We start from the raw sequence: 21,114 nt of genomic DNA, 5'->3' as shown, positions 1-21,114 counted from the left end.
TTTCATGTACTTGTATTAACATAGTTTGGTTCAATCTCAATTTTTCATTTTTTCCGCATATTTATTATAATGAATCTCTTACTATTTTACAATTAAGAGCATCTTTCAAATGAAACAAATCCTAATTTGAGGAAAATATTAATATATTATATAATTAATATAAATATATTTCACTCTAATAGGTTCTTCAAGGTCACCTGTGTAAAAGTTGTTTCTGTTTTTGTTTTATTTTATTTCATGTTCTGTTGACTATTTCAATGAGTACATTTAAAATAGTCTTTTGCTATATCCAAAGTCTTTACTCCTCAGTCTTTGGTCTGAGAAGTGAAACCTCTTATTTTGTAGGTAGTATAAATAATAATGATATCATAATCTTATCAGAAACATGGTGTAGAGGTGATGTACCCACACACTGCCCTCCCAACTACAGAGAGGTTATTGCCCCTTCCCAGAAATGATCTACTGTTAGTCAAGGTAGAGACTCAGGAGGACTCATTATATGGTACGAGTCAAATTTACACATTTCAGTACAAATTCTCAAAATTGAAAAAAAAATATTTGGCTGAAAATAAAAAGAGATCCTATCCCTACACAGACGGATATATATCTATGTGCTGTGAGTCTCCTTACTTCTCTGATGACTTGTTTCCCTGCCTTGAGTCACAGATATGTCATTACCAGGGGCAGGAATGTGGTGATTTTAATGCCCGGACTGGTGCACAACCTGAAGTCACCAGTAGTCAAGGTGACAGTTTTATCAAAAGAAAAAAACAAAAAAAGAAACACTGGTTTGACAAAGACTGTCAAAACCATACTTGAAGAGAGTATAGAATCAAACTCCCTCTGAGGACAGTGGAACTGTCAGTCTGAGCCTGAGGAGCTGCTCATACAGGATGGAGACATATGGACTGAATATTTTCAGACCTTATTTGGGCCAAAACCACCAGGAACTGACTTAGAAACCAAACAAATGCTGGAAAAACTACAAAATTTGGAATTAATAATCAAAGACAACCAGAACCCTCTAGATTTCCCCGTTACCATGAACGATTTGAAAACAAAATTTAAGGCCCTCAAAAGCAAAAAAGCATGTGGGCCTGATGTAATTCCAAGTTCTGGGATATTTTCCTTAGAGTTAACCTATGATTTAATGAAATCACTGTACTTGAATAACAGATGTGCAATTAAAATTGGAACCAATTACTTCAAATAGTGCTGTGGGGTGAAAGAGATCTGTAACTTGAGCCCAACTCTTTTCAACATGTAAAAGTTGAAAAGAACAACTGCAAAGATCCACAGCTCCTGGTGTGACTCTGCAGGACACAGAGATTGATGACCTGGTTCTCCTGTCTCCCTCCAGAGAGGGCTTACAGCAGAGCCTGGACTTCAAAAACAATCCAATTCTCTGAAAAATAGATTTACATTGGGAAATATAGAAATTGAGCATACAAAACATTATACATATTTAGACTTGAATATCAATTATACTGGACATTTTGGCCTGGCTGTGAATGAGCTGAAGGAGAAGGCAAGAAGGGTTTTTTACAATATCAAAAGAAAAAATCCAATTGACATTCCAAGTGGGACCTGGCTCAAAATTCAAAATTCAGTAATAGACCAAATAATGTTATATGGTGGTGAAGTGTGGGGCCCACTAACCAGCCAAGACCTCCCAAAATGGGAAAAACATCCACTGGAAGCCCTGCATGCAGAACTGTGCAAAAACATACTTAGAGTTCACAGACACACAGCCAATAATGCCTGCAGGGCAGAACCTGGCTAGTGCCCTTTAATCATTAAAATTCAAAAGTGAGCCATCAAATTTTCTAAACACCTCTAATCTTGCAACCCCCACTCTTACCAGTACAAAGCCCGTCAGTGCCACCAGTTGAACAAAGATCAGAGTCCTCTCTGCCAGCTGCTGCTGAAGCTCTGCCCACACACACCGAAAACAATCTGGCCCAACCAAATCATCTCAAAACAAAAAGAAAATTACATCAAATACTGGAACGAACCACCAAATCACAAAGTAAATTTGAATTCTATTTGACCCTAAACAGAGAGTACATGGTGGGAGAATACCTGAGCACCGCGACTGATAGAAAACTAAGGAGACGTCTGGACACAGCCGGGCCATAGAGACAGACTGTCACAAGCAGAACAGGCTCTCCAGGGAGGCCAGAGGTGGAGACAGAACCTCACTTCATATTACACTGTGAGAAATATAAGGATTTGAGGGAAGTTTTCTTTGAAAAATTAAATAATATATATCCATATATCCATTATCCATCTGCCCGATCTTCAGAAACTGCCCTATCTGTCTATGTGGGGAGAAAAGTCAGTGTGCAGTAATAGCTGCAAAATAGAGAAACAAGCTCTGTAGTACATGTTTCTGTATGATAACATCTGTAAAATAAATAAATACATAAAAAGCTTTTATTGTATTGTATTTGATATTATTGTCGATATTTGCATGTTATTGCATATTTATTGCTAATCATCTGTCATTTTTAATAATTTTCTGTACTGCTTTGGCAAGATAGATTTCTGATTTGTCATGCCAGTAAAGCTTATTTGGATATTGAATATATTTTAATGTCAGCCAACTTGACTCACTTGACTCAATCACCAAATTCACTGGTATATCTATCATACAGTGGATGAGAAGTATGAAGACTTTTAAGTTGGATAGCCTATGATTCCAAATTCAAACCAGAGATGACTGACCACATGTTTATACAATGGGCCAGTAGGGGCGTTACTGTAATATGCACTATAATTAACAAAGAGTCATTTTAGGTTGTATATAATTTCTGCCTATTAGCCAGGAGTCTCTGGATGTGTCTGTGTGCCGCCATCGTTGTTCATCACCCAGACTGATGAGCTGAAGACATTCAGGAAAGACCATGATGTAGTTGTATGACATCATCCCTCATTATACAGGAGATGTAGAAATAAAGTAATATGGAAATTAATAAATATGGAAAGGGCCTAAAAATGAATCAGAACTTTAGAATTGTAAAGTTCTATTTGACATTTTGGTCAAAAATGAGTCATTCATAAGAAACTATTGTTTGACAATTTATTCACATTTTGAGTATGTTTATGTTTATTTATTTATTTAGTTATTTTTGATGCCTGTTTAACATTATAACTTGAGTCCTGCAGCAGACTCAGTGATGACAGTGAAACATTCAGAGACACTGACAATGACCCCAGTTTGTCAAAAAAAAAGAAGTAAAAAATAAAAAAGAAGTACATTTGGGAGCAGAAAAAGATAAGAAAGCAGAACAAGGAGAGAAAATAATGAATGGAGAAACATTTTTTAAATGTTTTTTTTTTCTAATTGTCTTGAATTTTGTTGTTGGTAAAACTTTATGAACTGTGTTATTAGTTAAAATCAGTCAATGAAAACCACCACCATCACTGTGAAGCCTCAGCAGTTAGAACCAAATAATCCCAAACAAAAAGTGAGCTCTCAGTTAGAAAGTTTGATCTGAAAATCACCTTCATCATGAAAACTCCATTCAAACATGTGATAGGACTTTGATATTATACATTTAGAGTAGGACACATTACGGATGACTGTTATTTTGACAAATAAAACAGAATTGCACTATATATCAGTTTTGCTGACTAGGATGTCAAAACTTTGAACCTCAATAACTAAAAACCACTTGGATTGCAGATAGAACCTGATCATTCTAAGACATGATGTGGAAATATGGAAATAAATGAAATAAAAACACATCTTTCCTCTCAAAGTTGAACAAAGGTGAACTCTGACCTGCAAAACCGCCGGATCTCCGGTGCCACTATCGTGAAAGGGGAGAAAGAAAAACAAAAAAACAAACAAAACCCCCAAAACAAAACAAACAAACAATACAGTAGGGGGCGGTGTTAATAGTATTACCATGGCAACTGTGCTGACGTGCATAATGAAAACCCTCCCCCGGTTTATGCTCAGCCGTCCTCTGGATGAAAATAGCTTGATGCTGTACAGTCAGAAGCCATTACAACACCACGCTCTGTGTGACGACGGTAGAATTAACACTGCGAAATAGTTTTTATCCGCCAGAGTAACGTTACTGTCTCCCGAACAGCAGAGTTCCGTTGTCGAGGAAATCAAAGGGAAAAAAATATATTTACGGAGGTTTAACGACGACTGTATTTTTCACCCGGGACTTCAAGCTTGGCGGAGGGATTCAACTGACTCTAGTAGAGATCGGCAGAGTGAAATCCGCCGTGTAAATCCGCACCAATTGTTTATTTTCTCCAGATATCTTCGTTTTACGGTCCGTGCTTGGCTTTTCTCTTAGGTCTCTGTCCTTATTTAGATGGCAAGCTTCCCAGACTCTGTAAACGAAAATGATATAGGTAAGTAGAATTTCTACATTTACAATTTCTTTAAGGGCTGGCACTCTGAGCAGCGTGGCCTTATAACATCGATTTCCATCGTTTTTAGACAGTGTAAAGTTCTGACTTAATGGTCCACTTTCGCATGAAGAAATAATATCACACCAACCCAAGAAACAGCTCACATGTTCTTCCACAAAAATACACCGTGTTGGGCGGTAGAGAGCATTGTTTACTCATTGTAGGCGCTGCCTTCAATGCTGCCATTGAAATTAATTTCGGTCAACCCACACCGAGTCACTGTTTTGTAAATGGTCTGTTATATGTTCTGCAAGGTGTGAGCGTCATAGGCATAGTTAAGCGTTAATTATTCTGATTTATGAATGAAGCCTTTACAGCTAAGTTAACGCACTTCATGTCTGAAGCGCATAATTAACTGACGTCTCAGCTGGAGTGTGTTGTTTTGTTTACCGTTAATACATGTATGAACTACAGTTGGTATATTAAGGTTTAATTTGGTTAATTAGTTTGTTGCTGTGTCACTCTTTGTGCTTTGGTACGTTAACGATTGAAAGTGGATTTTCTTGTCGCTGGGTTGCTGATGCAAACCTCAGCTCAGACATTTCCCTCCCCCACACAGCAGCCGTCAGAGATTCATAACCTGCTTCCCAAAACCACAGACGTACGTGCGAGCTGACACGCTCCATGTTACTGTAGGCTAGAGAACTCATCTGCATATAAACTACATTCATGTCTCATATAGTTAAACTTCACTGTCATAAATGTGAATGTAAGAAAGGGAATTCATTTTTCTTTCTCTGTCAGAATTTCTTTGGGTGCAATATCAGAAATGTTGCATTTTGTATCAGCGATGTTTACGATCAAAAATAAAGCAAAATAAAGGTTTTACAGATCTGAAAGTGGGTTTAAACAGCGTCAAGGCTTTTGTTACGATGTCTTTTTCATAAGCGTAAGTGATAAAAAAAAACGGAAAATCAGCCGCTAAATATCATAATCTATGTTGCCTTTGATATTCCTCTAACCTCGAATCACAAGCTAACTTCAGCGTCGTAAATGTAAATATGAGACCCAGAATGCACCTCATGGTTACCTTTAGACTTGACCTCATATACTTATAATATACTTACCTTTACGCTTCTGCACGTAAAAAGACTTCATACTGAGCAGCAAGGAGAAAAAAACCCAGAAAAGATTCAAGAAGTTTATTATCATGTGCACAGTCAACACATATTCTTACTTTGCTAGTCCACCCTTCACGGAAAAAAGCTAAATTAAATTCAAATTAAAATTCAAAAAATTAAAATCACAAAGTTTATGTTACATCAAAAACAAACAAACTTGTATTTATCCTGTACCAAGCCACGTGCAAAGAGTGAATAGTAAATAGTTTTATGGCTGTCATTTGTTGTAAAAGGATTGTCACTAATGTAATATTTATGGTTCTGAATATTCAGAACAAGCACTGTATGTAAATATGTAAGCTCAAATAGTTCCCATTTAAAATATCATTTTATTGCCTCTAAATTTGCCACGTCTCTACTAAAACCTTACTGCATTTTTTTTTCTCAAACAACCGTCTCAAATTTCATTACATTTAGTCTTCAAATGTGTTCCAGTAACTCTGATATACCCTGTTCTTTCTTTCTGTATGAAGGTTACATTCTCTGATGCTATTTGTGTCACTTCACTTGCAAGTCCTGGTAGTTGTGAAATTGTCTCTATTGATCTGTCAGTTGTCTCCTGAATCCATTAGATTGAGAGGGGAATTATAAGATAAAGGTTACTTTTCAAAGTAGATCTTACTGTCTTGTACAAATGGACTTGGAGCAAGTTTAGGTTAATATATTAAGAGTTCAAGTATGGAACAAGAGTGTGGATTTACAGTGTTTATCTCCAACAGTTTCTTTGTAAAACTCTCATGCTTTTAATCATTGTTCATTACATGACGGAAGATTTAACTTATTTATCTTAGAAAGTACTCCACCCACCATTACTGCATAACCGGTTTGGTTAGAACAGCCAATCAGATGCCAGCGTCACTGTCAAGCCCACTCATATGTGTGTGTTTGCTTGTGTGTTTGAGTGAAGAGGTTAGTTTGGATGACTGGAATTTCTGTGGTTTGCAGTGACTTAGCAAAGGGGTTGTAACATGTTAATAAGTGATCCTATGCAGCTGAAGTAACACTGTTGTTTTTCCAGGTAAGGCTAAGTTCATCGGTGAACTCCTGGTGCCTGTTGCTCCCTTCGACCAGAAGTCTGGACGCGAGGCTTGGACAGTAGCCTTTGCACCTAATGGTTCTTACTTCGCTTGGTCTCAGGGGCATCGCATCGTCAGGCTCATTCCCTGGGCAAAATGCCTGAAGAACTTGTAAGTAGAATCAGTAGTAACTACACAAGACTCATGACAGATTTATGTAATAGCTAAGACCTTTTTTTAAATAGTAATGAAAAAAAACAAGAGTGCCTGACTTCAGAGCCTGAAGGTCCTTTAATTGTAAACTGAGTGAGGTTTTTTTTTGTTTTTTTTTAAATTTTTAGTAGATCAGTGAATGAAATTTAATTGATCCTGACAGGGGAAATTCACTTTTTACAGCTACTCAGTCAGAAAAAGACTGAGTGAGTGATAAAAACTAAAGACTATATATAATAATATACATATATACATTATACACACATATCACATATGATTGATCCACTAAAAAGTATAGTATGCATCAAAGCCTGATGTATCTTATTCCTAAACTACAGCATCCAGCTGGTTTAGGAAATGACTGAGCCTTTTAAAAAAAAATGAAACCATACACTGATCAGCCGTAACATTAAAACCACCTGCTTAATATTGTGAAGCTCCCTCTTGTGCCACCAGAACAGCTCTGACTTGTCGATGCATGGACTCCAAAAGACCTCTGATGGTGTCCTCTGGTATCTGGCACTAAGACGTTAGCAGTAGATCATTTAAGTCCTGTAAGTTGTGAGTTGGGGACTCCATGGATCGGGCTTGTTTTTCCGGCACATCCCACAGATGTTCCATCAAATTGAGATCTGGGGAATCTGGAGGCCTTGACCTCTGTCATGTTCCTCAAACCATTCTTAAACATGTTTTGCAGTGTGGCAGGGTGCATTATCCTGCTGAAAGGGGCCACTGCCATCAGGGAGTACTGTTGCCATGAAGGGGTGTACTAGTCTGCAACAACGTTTAAGTAGGTGGTACATGCTAAAGTAAGATCCACATGAATGCCAGAACCCAAGGTTTCCCTGCGGAACGTTGGTCAGAGCATCACACTGCCTCCACCGGCTTGCCTTCTTCCCATAGTGCATTCTGGTGCAATCTCTTCCCCAGGTAGACGATGCACAGGCACCTGGCCGTCCACATGATGTAAAAACAAAATGTGATTCATCAGACCAGGTCACCTTCTTCCAGTGCTCCATGGTTCAGTTCTGTTGCTCATGTGCCCATTGGAGGTGCTTTCAGCAGTGGACAGTGGTCTGCAGCTACACAGCAAGCTGCGATGCACTGTGTGTTCTGACACCTGTCTATCATAGCCAGCATTAACTTTTTTAGCACTTTGTGCTACAGTAGCTCTTCCTTGGACCACTTTTGGTAGGTACTGATCACTACATAGCAGGAAGACCCCACAAGAGAGAGATGTTTTGGAGATGCTTTGACCCAGTTGTCTAGCCATCACAGTTTGGCCCATGTCAAAGACTTGCCCATTTTTCCTGCTTCCAACACATCAACTTCAAGATCTGAGTGTTCACTTGCTGCCTAATATATCCCACCCCTAAACACATGCCGTTTTAATGAGATAATCAATGTTATTCACTTGGCCTGTCAATGGTTTTAATGTTTTGGTTGATCAGTGTATATTTGTGAGCCATTTTTGAAAATGTGAGTCTTCAGTAGGAACCAGTGGACTTGGAGCTGACAGCCACAGAAAGAGTAGGGAAGTCTGAAGGTAGTGAGAGACAGACTTTCCATGTTAACTGTCCATCTCTCAGAGCCAATGAGCATACCAGTGCTGTTTCCTGGCTTTATCTGTTAAATTTGCATTGACTAAATCCAGCCCACAAAACTGAATTTCACTGTTCCTGCACTGGCATCAGCATATTTATCTGCATTTTATTCAATTTAGAAACTCATACAGACTAACTGCACTTTACTGTGTCAAACTCAAGTATGCCTATCTGCAGCTTAGAGGTAAATCATTGGAATTATGTAAACCAGCAAATTCCCTGGAGATTAACAGGAGCCTGAACTAGATGTCATTAGCATTATGTCACATGTTGACCTGTTTTAAGCTAGGGGTGAACAGAATCATTTTCACAGATGAATTAGCCACACTTTGATAAAGCATTCTTTTAGGTATGCATATTTAACCAAATAGGACTAAGTGTGGAAATGTTTGAGAGAAGCAGAGAAAAGATTAGCAGCTGACGAATGTTTCCACTGGATGTTCATGCTGTAAAATCAGATTGCTATAAAGTATCCACTGTACTGTTTTAGTTGCACACTGCATAAAATCAATTCAGGATATCATTTGCTCATGCTGTGGTGTTTGGCAAATGTGCCAGTAAAACCTTTCTAGCAGTTTATTTGCCCTAGGTATCCTTCCCTGCCTAACACAGGAAGCAGAACCAACACAAAGAGGTGCTCCTCAAAGCCAAGGACACGTGGCTTGTATTATCAGCTGCCTTTCTGCTTAACAGGCTGTTTTGCCACTCAATAGGGCCTTCTGACTCCCAGAGCCACACTTTGAAATTGTCTGTAGAACAAGTGCTCATTGTTCCCAAACAGCAAGCAATGCTGCTGGCTGCTTTTTTTTTCTGCTGTGACAAAAAAAATCCTAAACTTTCCAGCTGACTAATACCTCTGTGACACATTGACAGTAATGCTCACACTGTAAAAAGTCAGTTTCTCACTTTCAGCTGAGAGTTACTTGGGCTTAGAACAGAAGAACTACACATATATAAAGACATTTTAGGATGGGGAAAAATGTTTGTAAATGATAAAGACTGTTTAGAACTTATAGTCTCAAGTATTCACCAGTTGTCTACTTTTACTTTCTCTGTTAGTTCTACGGGCCATGGTGGAGAGGACACCGATGCCTCAAGCCCCCGGCGCCTGTCCTGTCAGAACAGCGATGGAGGCCAGGTAATTCCCATGGCCAGCGAGCCCCGCGAGCACACCATCGATTGTGGTGACATTGTGTGGGGCTTGGCCTTCGGCTCCTCGGTACCAGAGAAGCAGAGCCGCTGTGTTAACATCGAGTGGCACCGGTTCAAGTTCGGCCAGGACCAGCTGCTACTGGCAACAGGCCTCAACAATGGTCGCATCAAGATCTGGGATGTTTACACTGGTGAGGACACATTGTAGTCTTATTAGAAGTAGTTTCCCTCTTCTGCTTTGCCCAAGATCCCCTCTAGCTATAACTGACATTCTTTACTTGCTTGTTGCATCTTGAGTCCCATGTTTAAAACTGGAGACACAAATGCAAATATAACCTTTGCAGTCATGTGTCTACATATAGTGCATATTGCTCCAATAAAGAGAGAGTATGCTACGAGCTAATAGTGACATTGAAATGTTTTGTTAGAACGAAAACAGTCTTTTGTAGGATTACTCTACATCCTCATATTCCTCACAGGCATACTTCTTCCAAGAATGCCCAAACAGAAGGTTTACAATGGAAAGAAGAGAGGTGTGGATCACAGAAGCAATTCCTGTTTGAAAGTTAAAGGCTATACAGACTTACTTTTGGCACACTGTCAGTGAAAAGATATTCTAAGTAAACTGACTCAAGCTTAGCTTTGGAAGAAAGCCAAGGTTTAATGTAGGTTATCATTAGGCAGCAACCTGCAGATGTTATGTTAAGAATAGATCCTATAATCACAATTACATGTACTGTAGACTGATATATTCACAGAGCGTGCCTTCGGTCATTGTACTGTTAGTGCTAATGATCCCAGGGAACCAGCGCACCTTTTCATGCCAGACTGTACTCACATAGTTTTGTTTTTTGTGGGTTTTTCCCTTGTAGTTCTCTAGTTCAGCACACAAAGCGTTCCAGTTCTGATGTGTCTATAAACATCATGTATCATGTCCTAGAAATTCTCAGGAGTTTACACTTTACCATGTCGGCTGAGGTGTTCAATAATCCTCTGATTTGATGACTTTTTGCAGGAAAATTGTTGCTGAATCTGATGGATCATACTGATGTAGTGCGAGACTTGACCTTTGCTCCCGATGGCAGCCTCATGCTGGTCTCTGCATCCAGAGATAAGACCCTCCGTGTGTGGGACCTCAAAGATGATGGTATGTAGAGCTGTCATTTTAACACCAGTCTTTCTTTCTTTCTTTGTTTTCACCTCACTTGTTATGAGGTGATTACAGAACTCAGTGACCTTTTGTGTCTTGAAGTGAGAGCGTGCTGTTGACAGGGGAAATGCCAGCCCTCACCAGTTATGGAAAGAAAGATGCAGGAGCTGGTGGCCAGGTTATAAAGTTTATACAACAATGTACAATGACCCAGCTAAAGCCTGGTGTATTTGTAATCTTTTTTTTTGACATAATATGCAGAGAAAATAGACATGATCTGCTGTATGGTCTGTATGAATCACACACTCCTCAACAAGCAGGCACAGATCATGTAAATGGAGTGTGGGCAGCCATACATTGATGCATGAGTGCATAGCATAGCATTAGGTCTGTGACCTACATTCCCTCCATGCATTGTTTATAGGTCAGTTCAAATCAGTTGCACATGCTGCTAATACCTCATTTACTGTAGATCAGTTTGTAGTCTAATATGCTTAAGTAAAATACGACGTGTTATGTTATTCCAACTTCAAGGATAGGTCTTGTGATACTCTGCATTCTTGTCTCATTAATCCCATGGAAAGACAATCACCAACACTGAATGCATCCTTCTAACAAGTCCCATGTGTGTATCAAAGCCTGATACATCTTATTCCTCTGTGCCATAGAACTCCACTGTTGTCTGCCCTGGATATATGTGCTGTGTATAAGTTGACAGTCCTAACATCAAGAGTCTGAATATGGTGGGCTCCTTGTCACCAGGTTTATTGATGTTGCAAGGAAAGATGAAACTAAACACATAAAAAGCATAATAAACACTATGCTTGCTTTTAACATATACAGATATACATAATCTTCACCAGTATGCCAACTCAATCAACCGACCCAGTCTGGGCTAGCTGTTTTAATAAATTACCTTTTAAAAAATGCAACTGTATATTTATGAGTCGTTTTTATAGATTTATGTCTTCAATGGGAACCAATGGGGTTGGAGCTGAGAGCCACAGACAGGGTAGGAGTTTACAATAAGTAAAATAGAGAATATTGCCAGCATTATCCTTTGATAAATATAGACTAAAGTATTTTTGTGTGTGTTTGTGTTTGTGTGTATTGCGTCATCAGAAATAATGTGGCTTGTCTTTCAGGTAACATGGTGAAGGTCTTGCGGGGGCATCAGAACTGGGTGTACTGTAGCGCCTTCTCCCCCGACTCCTCCATCCTCTGCTCAGTTGGCGCTGGCAAAGCAGTACGTATACAAGTTCCTTCTCCCTTATTTTGAGGGGTTTGCTAGCTAATCTTTGTGCTATTGCTTGTGATCAGGTATGCTCAATGAACCTACAAATGAAAACACTTCCCATCAGCCCTGCCCTCCCATTTCCACTTTAAAAACAAACTGCTCGGTGTCATGATAAATTAGGCTGCCTGCATTTAGATACTGTTTGGGTTTGTTTGCAGTTGGAAAAAAAGGCTTTTTTTGGTGTTCTGAAGTTTGCATGCTGAGCAGACAACTGTTTTCACTATTGTTTTTTAGGTTAGGTAAACTTTCACTGCATATTACAAGTGTATTTATTTTGAAATGGGGGAAAAGCAAAGAAAAACTTAAAATCATTACAGCAGGGAAGTCTTGAAAAAAGAATTGAAGTTACTTGTAAAACATAATTCTGACCTCATGTAAACCTTGCATATTATCAAAGGACAAATATCTCCTTCTTTTTAATAAATGACTTCCCATGTTTCTGAATATTGATTCCATAGACTGGCCACCATAAGTTCACCTTATCTACAAATGTTGCAACTCTAATCAAACTGAACATGGTGGTAATGGTAGACATGGTGGTAGCTTTGCCAGGCTGTGTGTGTCCCTACAGTGTGTGTCTTGCTCTCCCTGTCACAGGTGGTGGCAGAGCTCAGTGTGTGATTGGTTTTGAGGGGAGCGCCGCGCTGACATTTTGAGCAGCCGGTGTAAACCGGGGATGCACAGTGCCCAAAGGCCTGGCCAGGGGCAGCCTGGCACCTGACCCGCAAGGTCAATCTGTACGTAGGTGCTGCTCCGTGTCTGTCTACCTCTGCTGTCGCAGTTCCTCTATTAATTTTTATTCATTTCAGTTTAAAACTATCATTAAACTGGTGGTTAAATACTCCTTCTGTCCCCCACCCCCCCACCCCCCCACCCCTCACCCCCTACCTCTCTCCCAAATCCACCTCTGCACCCCACCCTTATCTCTAAATAGCACTGTCCACCATCTGCACACGCTAGCTTTCTCTTTTGTTACTTGGTTAGGATTCCTTTTACTGTCAGTTCAATGTCTCCCATGTAGCATAATGTAACATTGTAATGCTGCCAATATCAAGTTATAGAAACATTTCAGCCAGCCACAACAGTTTAACACCCCCCCCACCCCCCTCCCCTCACAGTCAGTGTTAGCAGCTGCCAGTGCTTTGCAAATGTTGCATCATGCAGCTTTCAGATTATTGTTATACACTAATAATTCTTTGTTTTTCAAAGTTCTTTGTGCCTTTGCAGAGCACTTGTAGCGATAAACAGTGTCCGAAATTAACTTTTTGACTCACCTGCCAAGGGGACTGGTAGATGAACGAACCCACAGCTCAAGCACATTTTTTACCAGCCAAAATAAGAAATTGCCTTTTTGTGTCACATATACATTACATTTGTTCCAGTGCATTTTAATGAGATAATAAGGTATTATATTGAATACAGTATTGCCACATAATGGCTATTTAATGAAGGATAGCTAGCTGTGAGTAGCTGAAGTCCTGTACGGTAAACAGTGCCGAGAAACTAGCAGCGCTCCAAACGGTGTGTGGCTGACGCTCCTTCACCTCAAACTGTTTGAAGCCCTCCTACAGTTTTATGGCACTTTTAATACGCATGTAAAAAAAAAAACGTATCGTATAGGGACAAACATGAGTCATTTTCTCCAAACCATCATGCCAGCTATTTTTTACATGACTATTTTGGTACAAACATTTACCTGCCAACGTGGCGATAGCCTTCTGAGATTTACTCGCCAAACGGAAAATCTTCCCACATTTGGCGCTTGGCGGGTGTTAATTTCGGACCCTGTCTATAAGTCAGCTGTAGCCTCAAAAGAAAAGTAATGACAAACTTGTTATGAGAAAAAAACAGCGCAAAATACCTTGTGGTCCACAGATCGGCCAATATTTGCAAATATTTTCCATCTGCAGTTCTTCTGTGGCTTTTTCTTCTTTTTATAAGAGCGTTTGAAGGTCTGCTGTTGGCAGACACAGTGGAACAGCATTCAATTATGTGGTTTATTCATCTGCATTCCTCCATCAACATTCTTGTGCTTAAAATTAGACATCAGTGAAAGAGACAATGATTCATATGTTAACTCAAATGGGGAAACTTAGAAAGTGAGGAAACGGGCAACTAGAGGGAGGAAGAAACTAAACCATTAGTCTGCATGTAACTGTTATGATTTGATGTAGATCATTAACTGCATTTGTTTGCTGGCAAGCAGTGTTAGTAGCACTTAAAAGCATTTTTCAATTTCTAACAACACTAAAGTGATGAGTTGCAGAAGTTCTATAATTGCATAGTTCTCTGATCATGCATTGCCCTGGAACAAAGATACTAATACTGAACATGCTGACCATAGATGACTGTTAAAAGCAAAAGTCTTTAACAGATGATCACTTTTCTACCAGTTTGTGTGTGTGTGAGTGTGTGTACTCTGTGTGTGTGTGTGTGTGTGTGTGTGTGTGTGTGTGTGTGTGTGTGTGTGTTTGTATGCATATGTATACTTGCCAAAGGTATCAACCCTTTGGCCATAAAATATTCTTTTCTCTTGCAGTATCTGTCTCTCTTCGTAGGCTTCTGCCGGAGGTGCGAGCCTATTGTAAACACAGTGAACTAAAACTCTGAAAGGGGAAACCAGTGGAGTAACATTATGTTACCTTAAGTTACTACTTGTTTTATTTTCTCTTTTTTTGTGTAGACTTTTTTTGTTAAAAGAATAGAAGTATTAATTTAGTATATTAAATGATGTATTATGAGATGTATACATTTCAATGTTATTGTAGTTTAATACACAACAAAGATGTTTGAATGGTAGTTATAATGTAATAGTGAAAACAATGTGAATATAAGTGAAGTGTTGCATTTGACATTTTTAGCCTTGCTTCTTGTGTAGCATGTGCTCTTTTGTTTGTTTGGCTTGGTTTAAGGTTACAAAGCTTTACGATGACACTGAGCATAACTTGAGCATAATTCTGTTTTAATTCCTGTTGTTTAATTAAATTTATTAATGCTTTATGTGCATATAGTAATGATAGGAGTAAGAAAGTATCTCTATATTCTCTTCAAATCATTCCATGGACTATAACAGTCCTTTCTTCACATTGCAGGTGTTCCTATGGAACATGGATAAGTACACGTTGATCCGGAAGCTGGAGGGGCACCACAATGATGTGGTGTCTTGTGAGTTTTCACCAGATGGGGCGATGTTGGCCACCGCCTCTTATGACACCCGGGTCATCGTATGGGACCACCACAAGGCCACCATTCTGCTGGAGCTGGGGTAAGACACAACATAATCACATCGTTCTTTAATAAGCGCATTAAAGGTGTAAGTGGATTGTCTTGCTTATACCATTTCTTTTTGCCAGGGAAATGCAACTCTTGTTTATTTATATTTTGCAGCATTTTAAAGGAAAAGTCTGAAATTCAATAGTTTTCTTCTTGTTAAAAAGTATTGTGTGTGTGTATGAAAGCCTGATATATATATTCCTCTGTGCCATAGAGCTCCATCGTTGCACTGGGTCCCCAACAAATACACTCTTCTCTCCTGTTTGAGTAACATTTGCTAAAAACTACAATGACCAGCTGTTTTAGAAAATTACAGAGACTTTTTTTTTAAAAAAAAAAGAAACTATATATTTGTGAGCTGTCCTCATTAGGAATCAGTGGGCTTGGGGCTGTAAGAGTTTAAATTTCAAGTGCTGATGTTGGATATTTCACAAAGTGAATGTTTTGAGTTGCTGTCTTCTGATGCTCTCATCTTTCTCCAGCCATCTCTTCCCTCCCCCATCACCCATTTTCGCTGGAGGGGCAAATGACCGCTGGGTTCGCTCTGTGAGCTTCTGCCCTGACGGCCGCCACATTGCCAGCATTACTGACGACAGGTAAGACACCGAATGACATCAGAGTTAACAGGATATGTTTATAACATTTCTTTCAACACCAGCTCAGTGTCCGTGCATGAGCTCAGCTCTGCTTCAGTATTCTGTAGTCTCTGCTTCTCTCTCAGTATCCTCTGTGGTTAGTGGAGCGTAAAGGTCTCGTGACTCAGTAAATGTTTAGTCAGCAGCTTTTCTTTCTCAATAACACCTCTAGAGGAACCACATATTTTTAGTTCTTGTGAATGGAATCTGTTACATTAATATAGGTACAATGTTCAAATGCTGACCTTCAGTGATAACCTTCAAAACCTGTTAACATTCAAAACCCAGATTGAAAAGATCAGTTTTATTCTGTGTCTGTATATGTGATCACATATTAGCATGAACCTGTTTGCTCACTAGATAAACACCTGCACTGCTTGCTACACTTTTCATTTCAAGGTGTTGAGATTATAAACAGTCAGTCATTTCAGTATGAGCTCCTCACAAACACACGTGTTGAGCTGTGTGCCTCTGAGTGGATGTTTGTTGTGTACTAGTGCACATAAACAGCAGTCTGCAGCAGGTAAGCTTCATGCTTCGCTGCAGTTTGTTTTAATCTTGCAGGCAAGTCATGAGAGCTACTGTATGTTGGTGTGTTTGGATGGGTCCCATGACTATCACAAGGTAGCCATTAATCACTCTGAGCGCTGGCTGAGCGCTGAGCTGTTGGAGAGAGAAGCAGGGGAAGCTCCACAAAATGGTGGCTGGAGGGGAAAAAACATGCCAGTGCTGAATGTTTTACTAGCAGTGTAATTGAATGTGATTATTGTAAATACTGTCAAATTAGGAAATAAAGCTAACCAACAGATAGAAGTGAATATAGAGTATTTGTGACTTTTTGGTCCATACATAGAAAAAGATATATTAACTGCTGGCCAGGTTGCCATGACGTTTTTTTTAGAGAAGACCAATCTGGATGTAGATTGACAATGAATTTGCTGATCACATTCATACCATCAAGGGAGCGAACCCTTTTTGGTTTAAATGACCTTGTGGCCTTTCCTCAAGTGCCACCTTTGAGAAAAATGACTGCTAGACCTGTAAGACTAGCTCCTGTCCAAGACTCTGATATTGTGTTTAAATGAAGATTTAGTCTTGTTAAAGGAGCCCTCCAGTGATTTAGTATTACATGTCCATGAAGTTGGGGGACTCATTTGAGACTGTTTTTTTTTTTTAAAGGTTAAAAAAATGGGGTCAAGATCAAAGCAGCAGAGGTAGAGATATCCTATTAAGGAGCACAAATATGGGACAATGCAACAAATAGAATCTTTTCTTTAGATTCTCTCTGCCTGGCAAAGTCCATGTCCTCAAAACCCAGTCAGCTTGCATCACAGACAGTGATTATAAATGTAACTCTCCAGGTCAAGGCCAAGGTAACACTGATGACATCATCAGGGTTGTTTTGTCAGACTTGACAAAGCTCCAGCAGAGTCACAGAAGTCATTAAATAGCTGAGTACTACATGAATAACCATGATGAATAAATGATGTCATCTAGTAAATCAAATAATGACAAAATGAGGTTTTTCAGTTCAGGTGACGATGATTGATTGATTTACATTGAACACACACTTGTCCATTATTACTCAGAATAGCACATCGCAATGTTGGAAAAAGCATCTGAGTTCTGGGAAGTTGGTAGAAGTTGAGACAAATGGCTTCATTCAGTTCATGACCACACAAGTCCCACTGCTGGCTGAAGTTAGTTTAATAATCAGCAGTTGTACAGGTGTTCTAGAGTCTGCATTGACATGAAGTGAGTCCAGTTGGACTTCTGTTAGGACATACAGGGGCTGGCTGTATGAATCAGCTGGAATTTCAGAGAGGAAATGGTTTTCACTGTGTACATTTTGTCACGGATTTGAACTGCAGTTATGTTGTTTTTTGTGCATTTGACAATAACAATACAAAGGTAGTCCACTTTCTGACAGCAGTGTCCTGGTGTTTCTCTGTCTGTTCAGGCTGGTTCGTTTCTGGAGCATCGAGGAAAGGGCTCCTCAGGCCATCGCCTCTCTCTCTAATGGCCTCAGCTGTGCCTTCTCTGCTGAAGGAAGTGTCCTTGCTGCTGGGTAAGACATCCGCACATGTTCAAACACAGAGATCACATTACATTACCTCAGTCATATCTTATTGACTCCTGCATTATGACCTCCAAGGCAACCTGTTCTCCATTTCAGCTTGTCACACAAGCAGGCTGTATGCATTCCTAACCGTTTTTTAAAATTACCACTGAACTCACTTGTGTGCTTATAATGTACCTGTGCAGTTTGATTTGTCATGATTTTTTAAAGAGTTGCATGCATTTCCTAGGACTCGTGACGGTGGTGTGCACTTCTGGGAGTGTCCTCGTAGCATTGCCAGTCTGCAGCACATGTGCAGGATGGCTCTCCGCCGGGTAATGACCACAAAGCAGGTGGAGGCCCTGGCCATTCCCACGCCACTCCGCGACTACCTGACCTACAAAGTCATCTAACCCCCCCCACCCAGCCACCCCCACTGCACCTGCCTCAGCATGCTGCTGGAAAACCAATGAATCACTTGTCTGAAAGAGAAACTTTTTTTTCAGAGAACTCTGTTTAACAAACGAAACCAATCCGGACAAGAGGAAAAGAGTTAAATTTTACTGATGCCCCAGAGCCACATCCCCCGTCTCAACCCCCCACCACATCCTCACACAGCAGGATGTGTTGTTTTGTATATATTTATTTTTGTTAATGCTTTAGTAAAGGAGTGCGCTGGGGCCAGCGCACCATCCATACTTGTAAGGTCAAGTTATTTCTGGGGCCTCCTGCTCCCTCCATCACATTAGTGTGGTACCTGTAAGTGTTCAGCTCCTCTTCCAGCTGGCTCCAGCTCTTCATCAGGTTCACTAAACTCCTCTTCTTCTTTTCCTCTGACTTGAAATGGCTGTTGCACTTAATATTAGAAGCTTTGCAGTGGTGCTTGCTCTTAATGTCCAGTTATCAGTTTTTAAAGTGGGTGAGCTAAAGGGAAGAGATACATGGGACGTAAGGGTTTAAAGGCTGCGGGGTTTTTGAAGGCCAATACTGAGATCTGTGGACTACTGATACTGTGGACTTACTTATCTTTATATTTGAAAAGGAGAAACAATTCAAGCAGCAAGTGTTCTCAAATTTTGAATATTTCTCTGAAACAGTATTTTTACAGCACCATGGCACAATCACATGTCACTGTGACCTGTTTTTTTTTAATGTGGCTTAGCAGCAGTTTTTATTTCAATACAAAAACATATGATATTATCAGCAGTTACGTGATCCAGCACAGTATGTAACTTGGTTATCATTCAACTCAATGTCAACATTTAGTTAACAAACCAGGTATCTTGAAATTCCTCTTAAAATGGCTCCTAATATCCACTGCTAAATAACATTGGTCCAACCAGGGTATAAAATTAGCAGCAGTCACCTGCCAAATGCTGGTAAAATATTCAAGTGGCTTGTGGCTGGTAATCTATTGAAATTTGAACCTTCGCTAACCATTTGGCCAATGGAAAAAAAAGTTAATTTTTCATGCAGGTGTAGCCCACCCACAGTGCACCCAAAACACATCTCAGACTGGCTACAGAAATGGCAACAGTAAGCTTGAATTTACTTGTGTGTGTGTGTGTGTGTGTGTGTGTGTGTGTGTGTGTGTGTGTGTGCGCACGTGTACTCCCTGCCCTGCAGGGTAGTATAAAGCCTTTAGACCAGTGTTGTTGATGATCTCACACTAAAGCAAAGCCCCTCTGCTGCTTAACTGCTATCTATATTTGAACCTGTACAAAACCTGTATACACAATTCCATGTGACATGTATGTATATACAAAACTGTGTCATGTCTATAAACATATCAAAGTCTAGCTTTTTTTTTGTCACGTTCTTCTGTTGAACATTTGTATTTTTGTATATATACTTTTTGTTCTCCTTTAAATGTGAAAATGTCTACAAATAACTACACCTGTCTTACTGCTAAAGCTCAGAAAGAAAGATGTATTCCATTTCTTTTTGAAGGTCAGACCTATATTGTGGCACTGAATGCGACTGTGCCCTGTCACATGTTTTGCTGTGTGTAGATATGACTATGAGCAATTGCAGCAACCTTGAAAGTAATAAACATTGTTCCTCTGATAAACAAATGAGACCAACTGACTGCCAGCCTCTCTCATCTGGTGTCAAAAACCTTCATGTTCACTGAATTTGTGATAGAAATATGCACATGATAATCCATAGTAACTCTAAAAATATTCTATTTCTTGATTGTCATTTTCAGTTTGTATGTGGTGAGAGGAGATGTGAAGAAGGGAAAACGAGCTCTTAGTGTCCTGTTTGTATTTGTGTAGTCAGGTGGGTGCAGAGCAGCTGTCAGTCCTTGTTGGCAATACGTTTTCTGACAGTCAGTGCTAATGCCAAAGGTTTCCCTGTATGATAGTCTGTAAACAGTCAGGTTCTTATATTCTTCCACTGATATAAAGGGTGTCTCATGAATGGGCTGCAGAACTTCACTCTCCACACAGAACCTTAACATGACATTTGTATACCTGTAACCAATGTGATTGGAAAAACACAGTCCTGCCTCAGTTGGATGCAGTATGAAGCGCTAAATATATCAAATATATATGAATGTATACATTTCCTGCAATTTTCTGGTAATGTTTTTTGTGTTTGTAGTTTCAATAAAGGCTTTTTAACAAAAAATGTGGTTATTGATGTGTGAGACAGTGCAATGGGTCCTCAGGTGACAGAGATGAGTTTTGGTGATTCCTTTTTGGCTTGGGGGCATGCATTAACTGCATAAATGAAATTGTATTAATTTCCAAAACACTTAAAGCCCTGAAAGCTTTGAAATCTTGAGTATTTGTGTATAGCATTAAATATTTGGAAATAATATGCAACAATCAAACAGTTATTTCTCAGATATCTTTTATTTGAGTCAATTAATACTGCTCTAACTTTAGAACAGTAACTATTAGGCCTGGTGTGTTTAGTGTATTCATTTAGGACCTCTTCATCCAGGTTCTATACAATATATTTACAAAAAGAATAGGCCTTATAAGATATAATATATCATTTGTTATAAAATCCATTGATTTGACCAAAATATAGAAATACATACAAAATATATACCATCGTCTTGTTTAGATAATGGTAGTGGAGGTGCAAAATCTTCCACAGGTGTTCAGCCAAGATCTGGTGACTGTGCAGATTATAGCATATGATT

The 21,114-nt window shown here is 39.5% G+C and overlaps 1 protein-coding gene across 1 annotated transcript; it reads left to right on the top strand.

The window, feature by feature from the left end:
• Window positions 1–3,955: 3,955 nt before the first annotated feature.
• On the top strand, window positions 3,956–20,447 carry wsb1 (WD repeat and SOCS box containing 1). Its single transcript, XM_044353139.1, has 9 exons — window positions 3,956–4,377; window positions 6,577–6,745; window positions 9,451–9,734; window positions 10,559–10,690; window positions 11,839–11,939; window positions 15,083–15,255; window positions 15,746–15,859; window positions 17,859–17,966; window positions 18,208–20,447. Exons 1-9 carry the CDS (start codon window positions 4,338–4,340, stop codon window positions 18,368–18,370), a joined length of 1,284 nt encoding a protein of 427 aa, XP_044209074.1. The 5' UTR covers window positions 3,956–4,337; the 3' UTR covers window positions 18,371–20,447.
• Window positions 20,448–21,114: the final 667 nt, after the last annotated feature.

This window comes from Thunnus albacares, chromosome 6, assembly GCF_914725855.1.
Source record: "Thunnus albacares chromosome 6, fThuAlb1.1, whole genome shotgun sequence".
NCBI lineage: Eukaryota > Metazoa > Chordata > Actinopteri > Scombriformes > Scombridae > Thunnus > Thunnus albacares.
This window is presented reverse-complemented; position numbering and strand designations above follow the sequence as displayed.

What these genes read in the sequence shown, in the direction of transcription:
- wsb1 (XM_044353139.1), top strand. Translation starts at nt 4,338, where the DNA reads ATGGCAAGCTTCCCAGACTCTGTAAACGAAAATGATATAG. An exon ending in GCAAAATGCCTGAAGAACTT is followed by an intron (nt 6,746 to 9,450) that starts GTAAGTAGAATC and finishes TTTCTCTGTTAG; the next exon opens with TTCTACGGGCCATGGTGGAG. An exon ending in ACCATTCTGCTGGAGCTGGG is followed by an intron (nt 15,256 to 15,745) that starts GTAAGACACAAC and finishes ATCTTTCTCCAG; the next exon opens with CCATCTCTTCCCTCCCCCAT.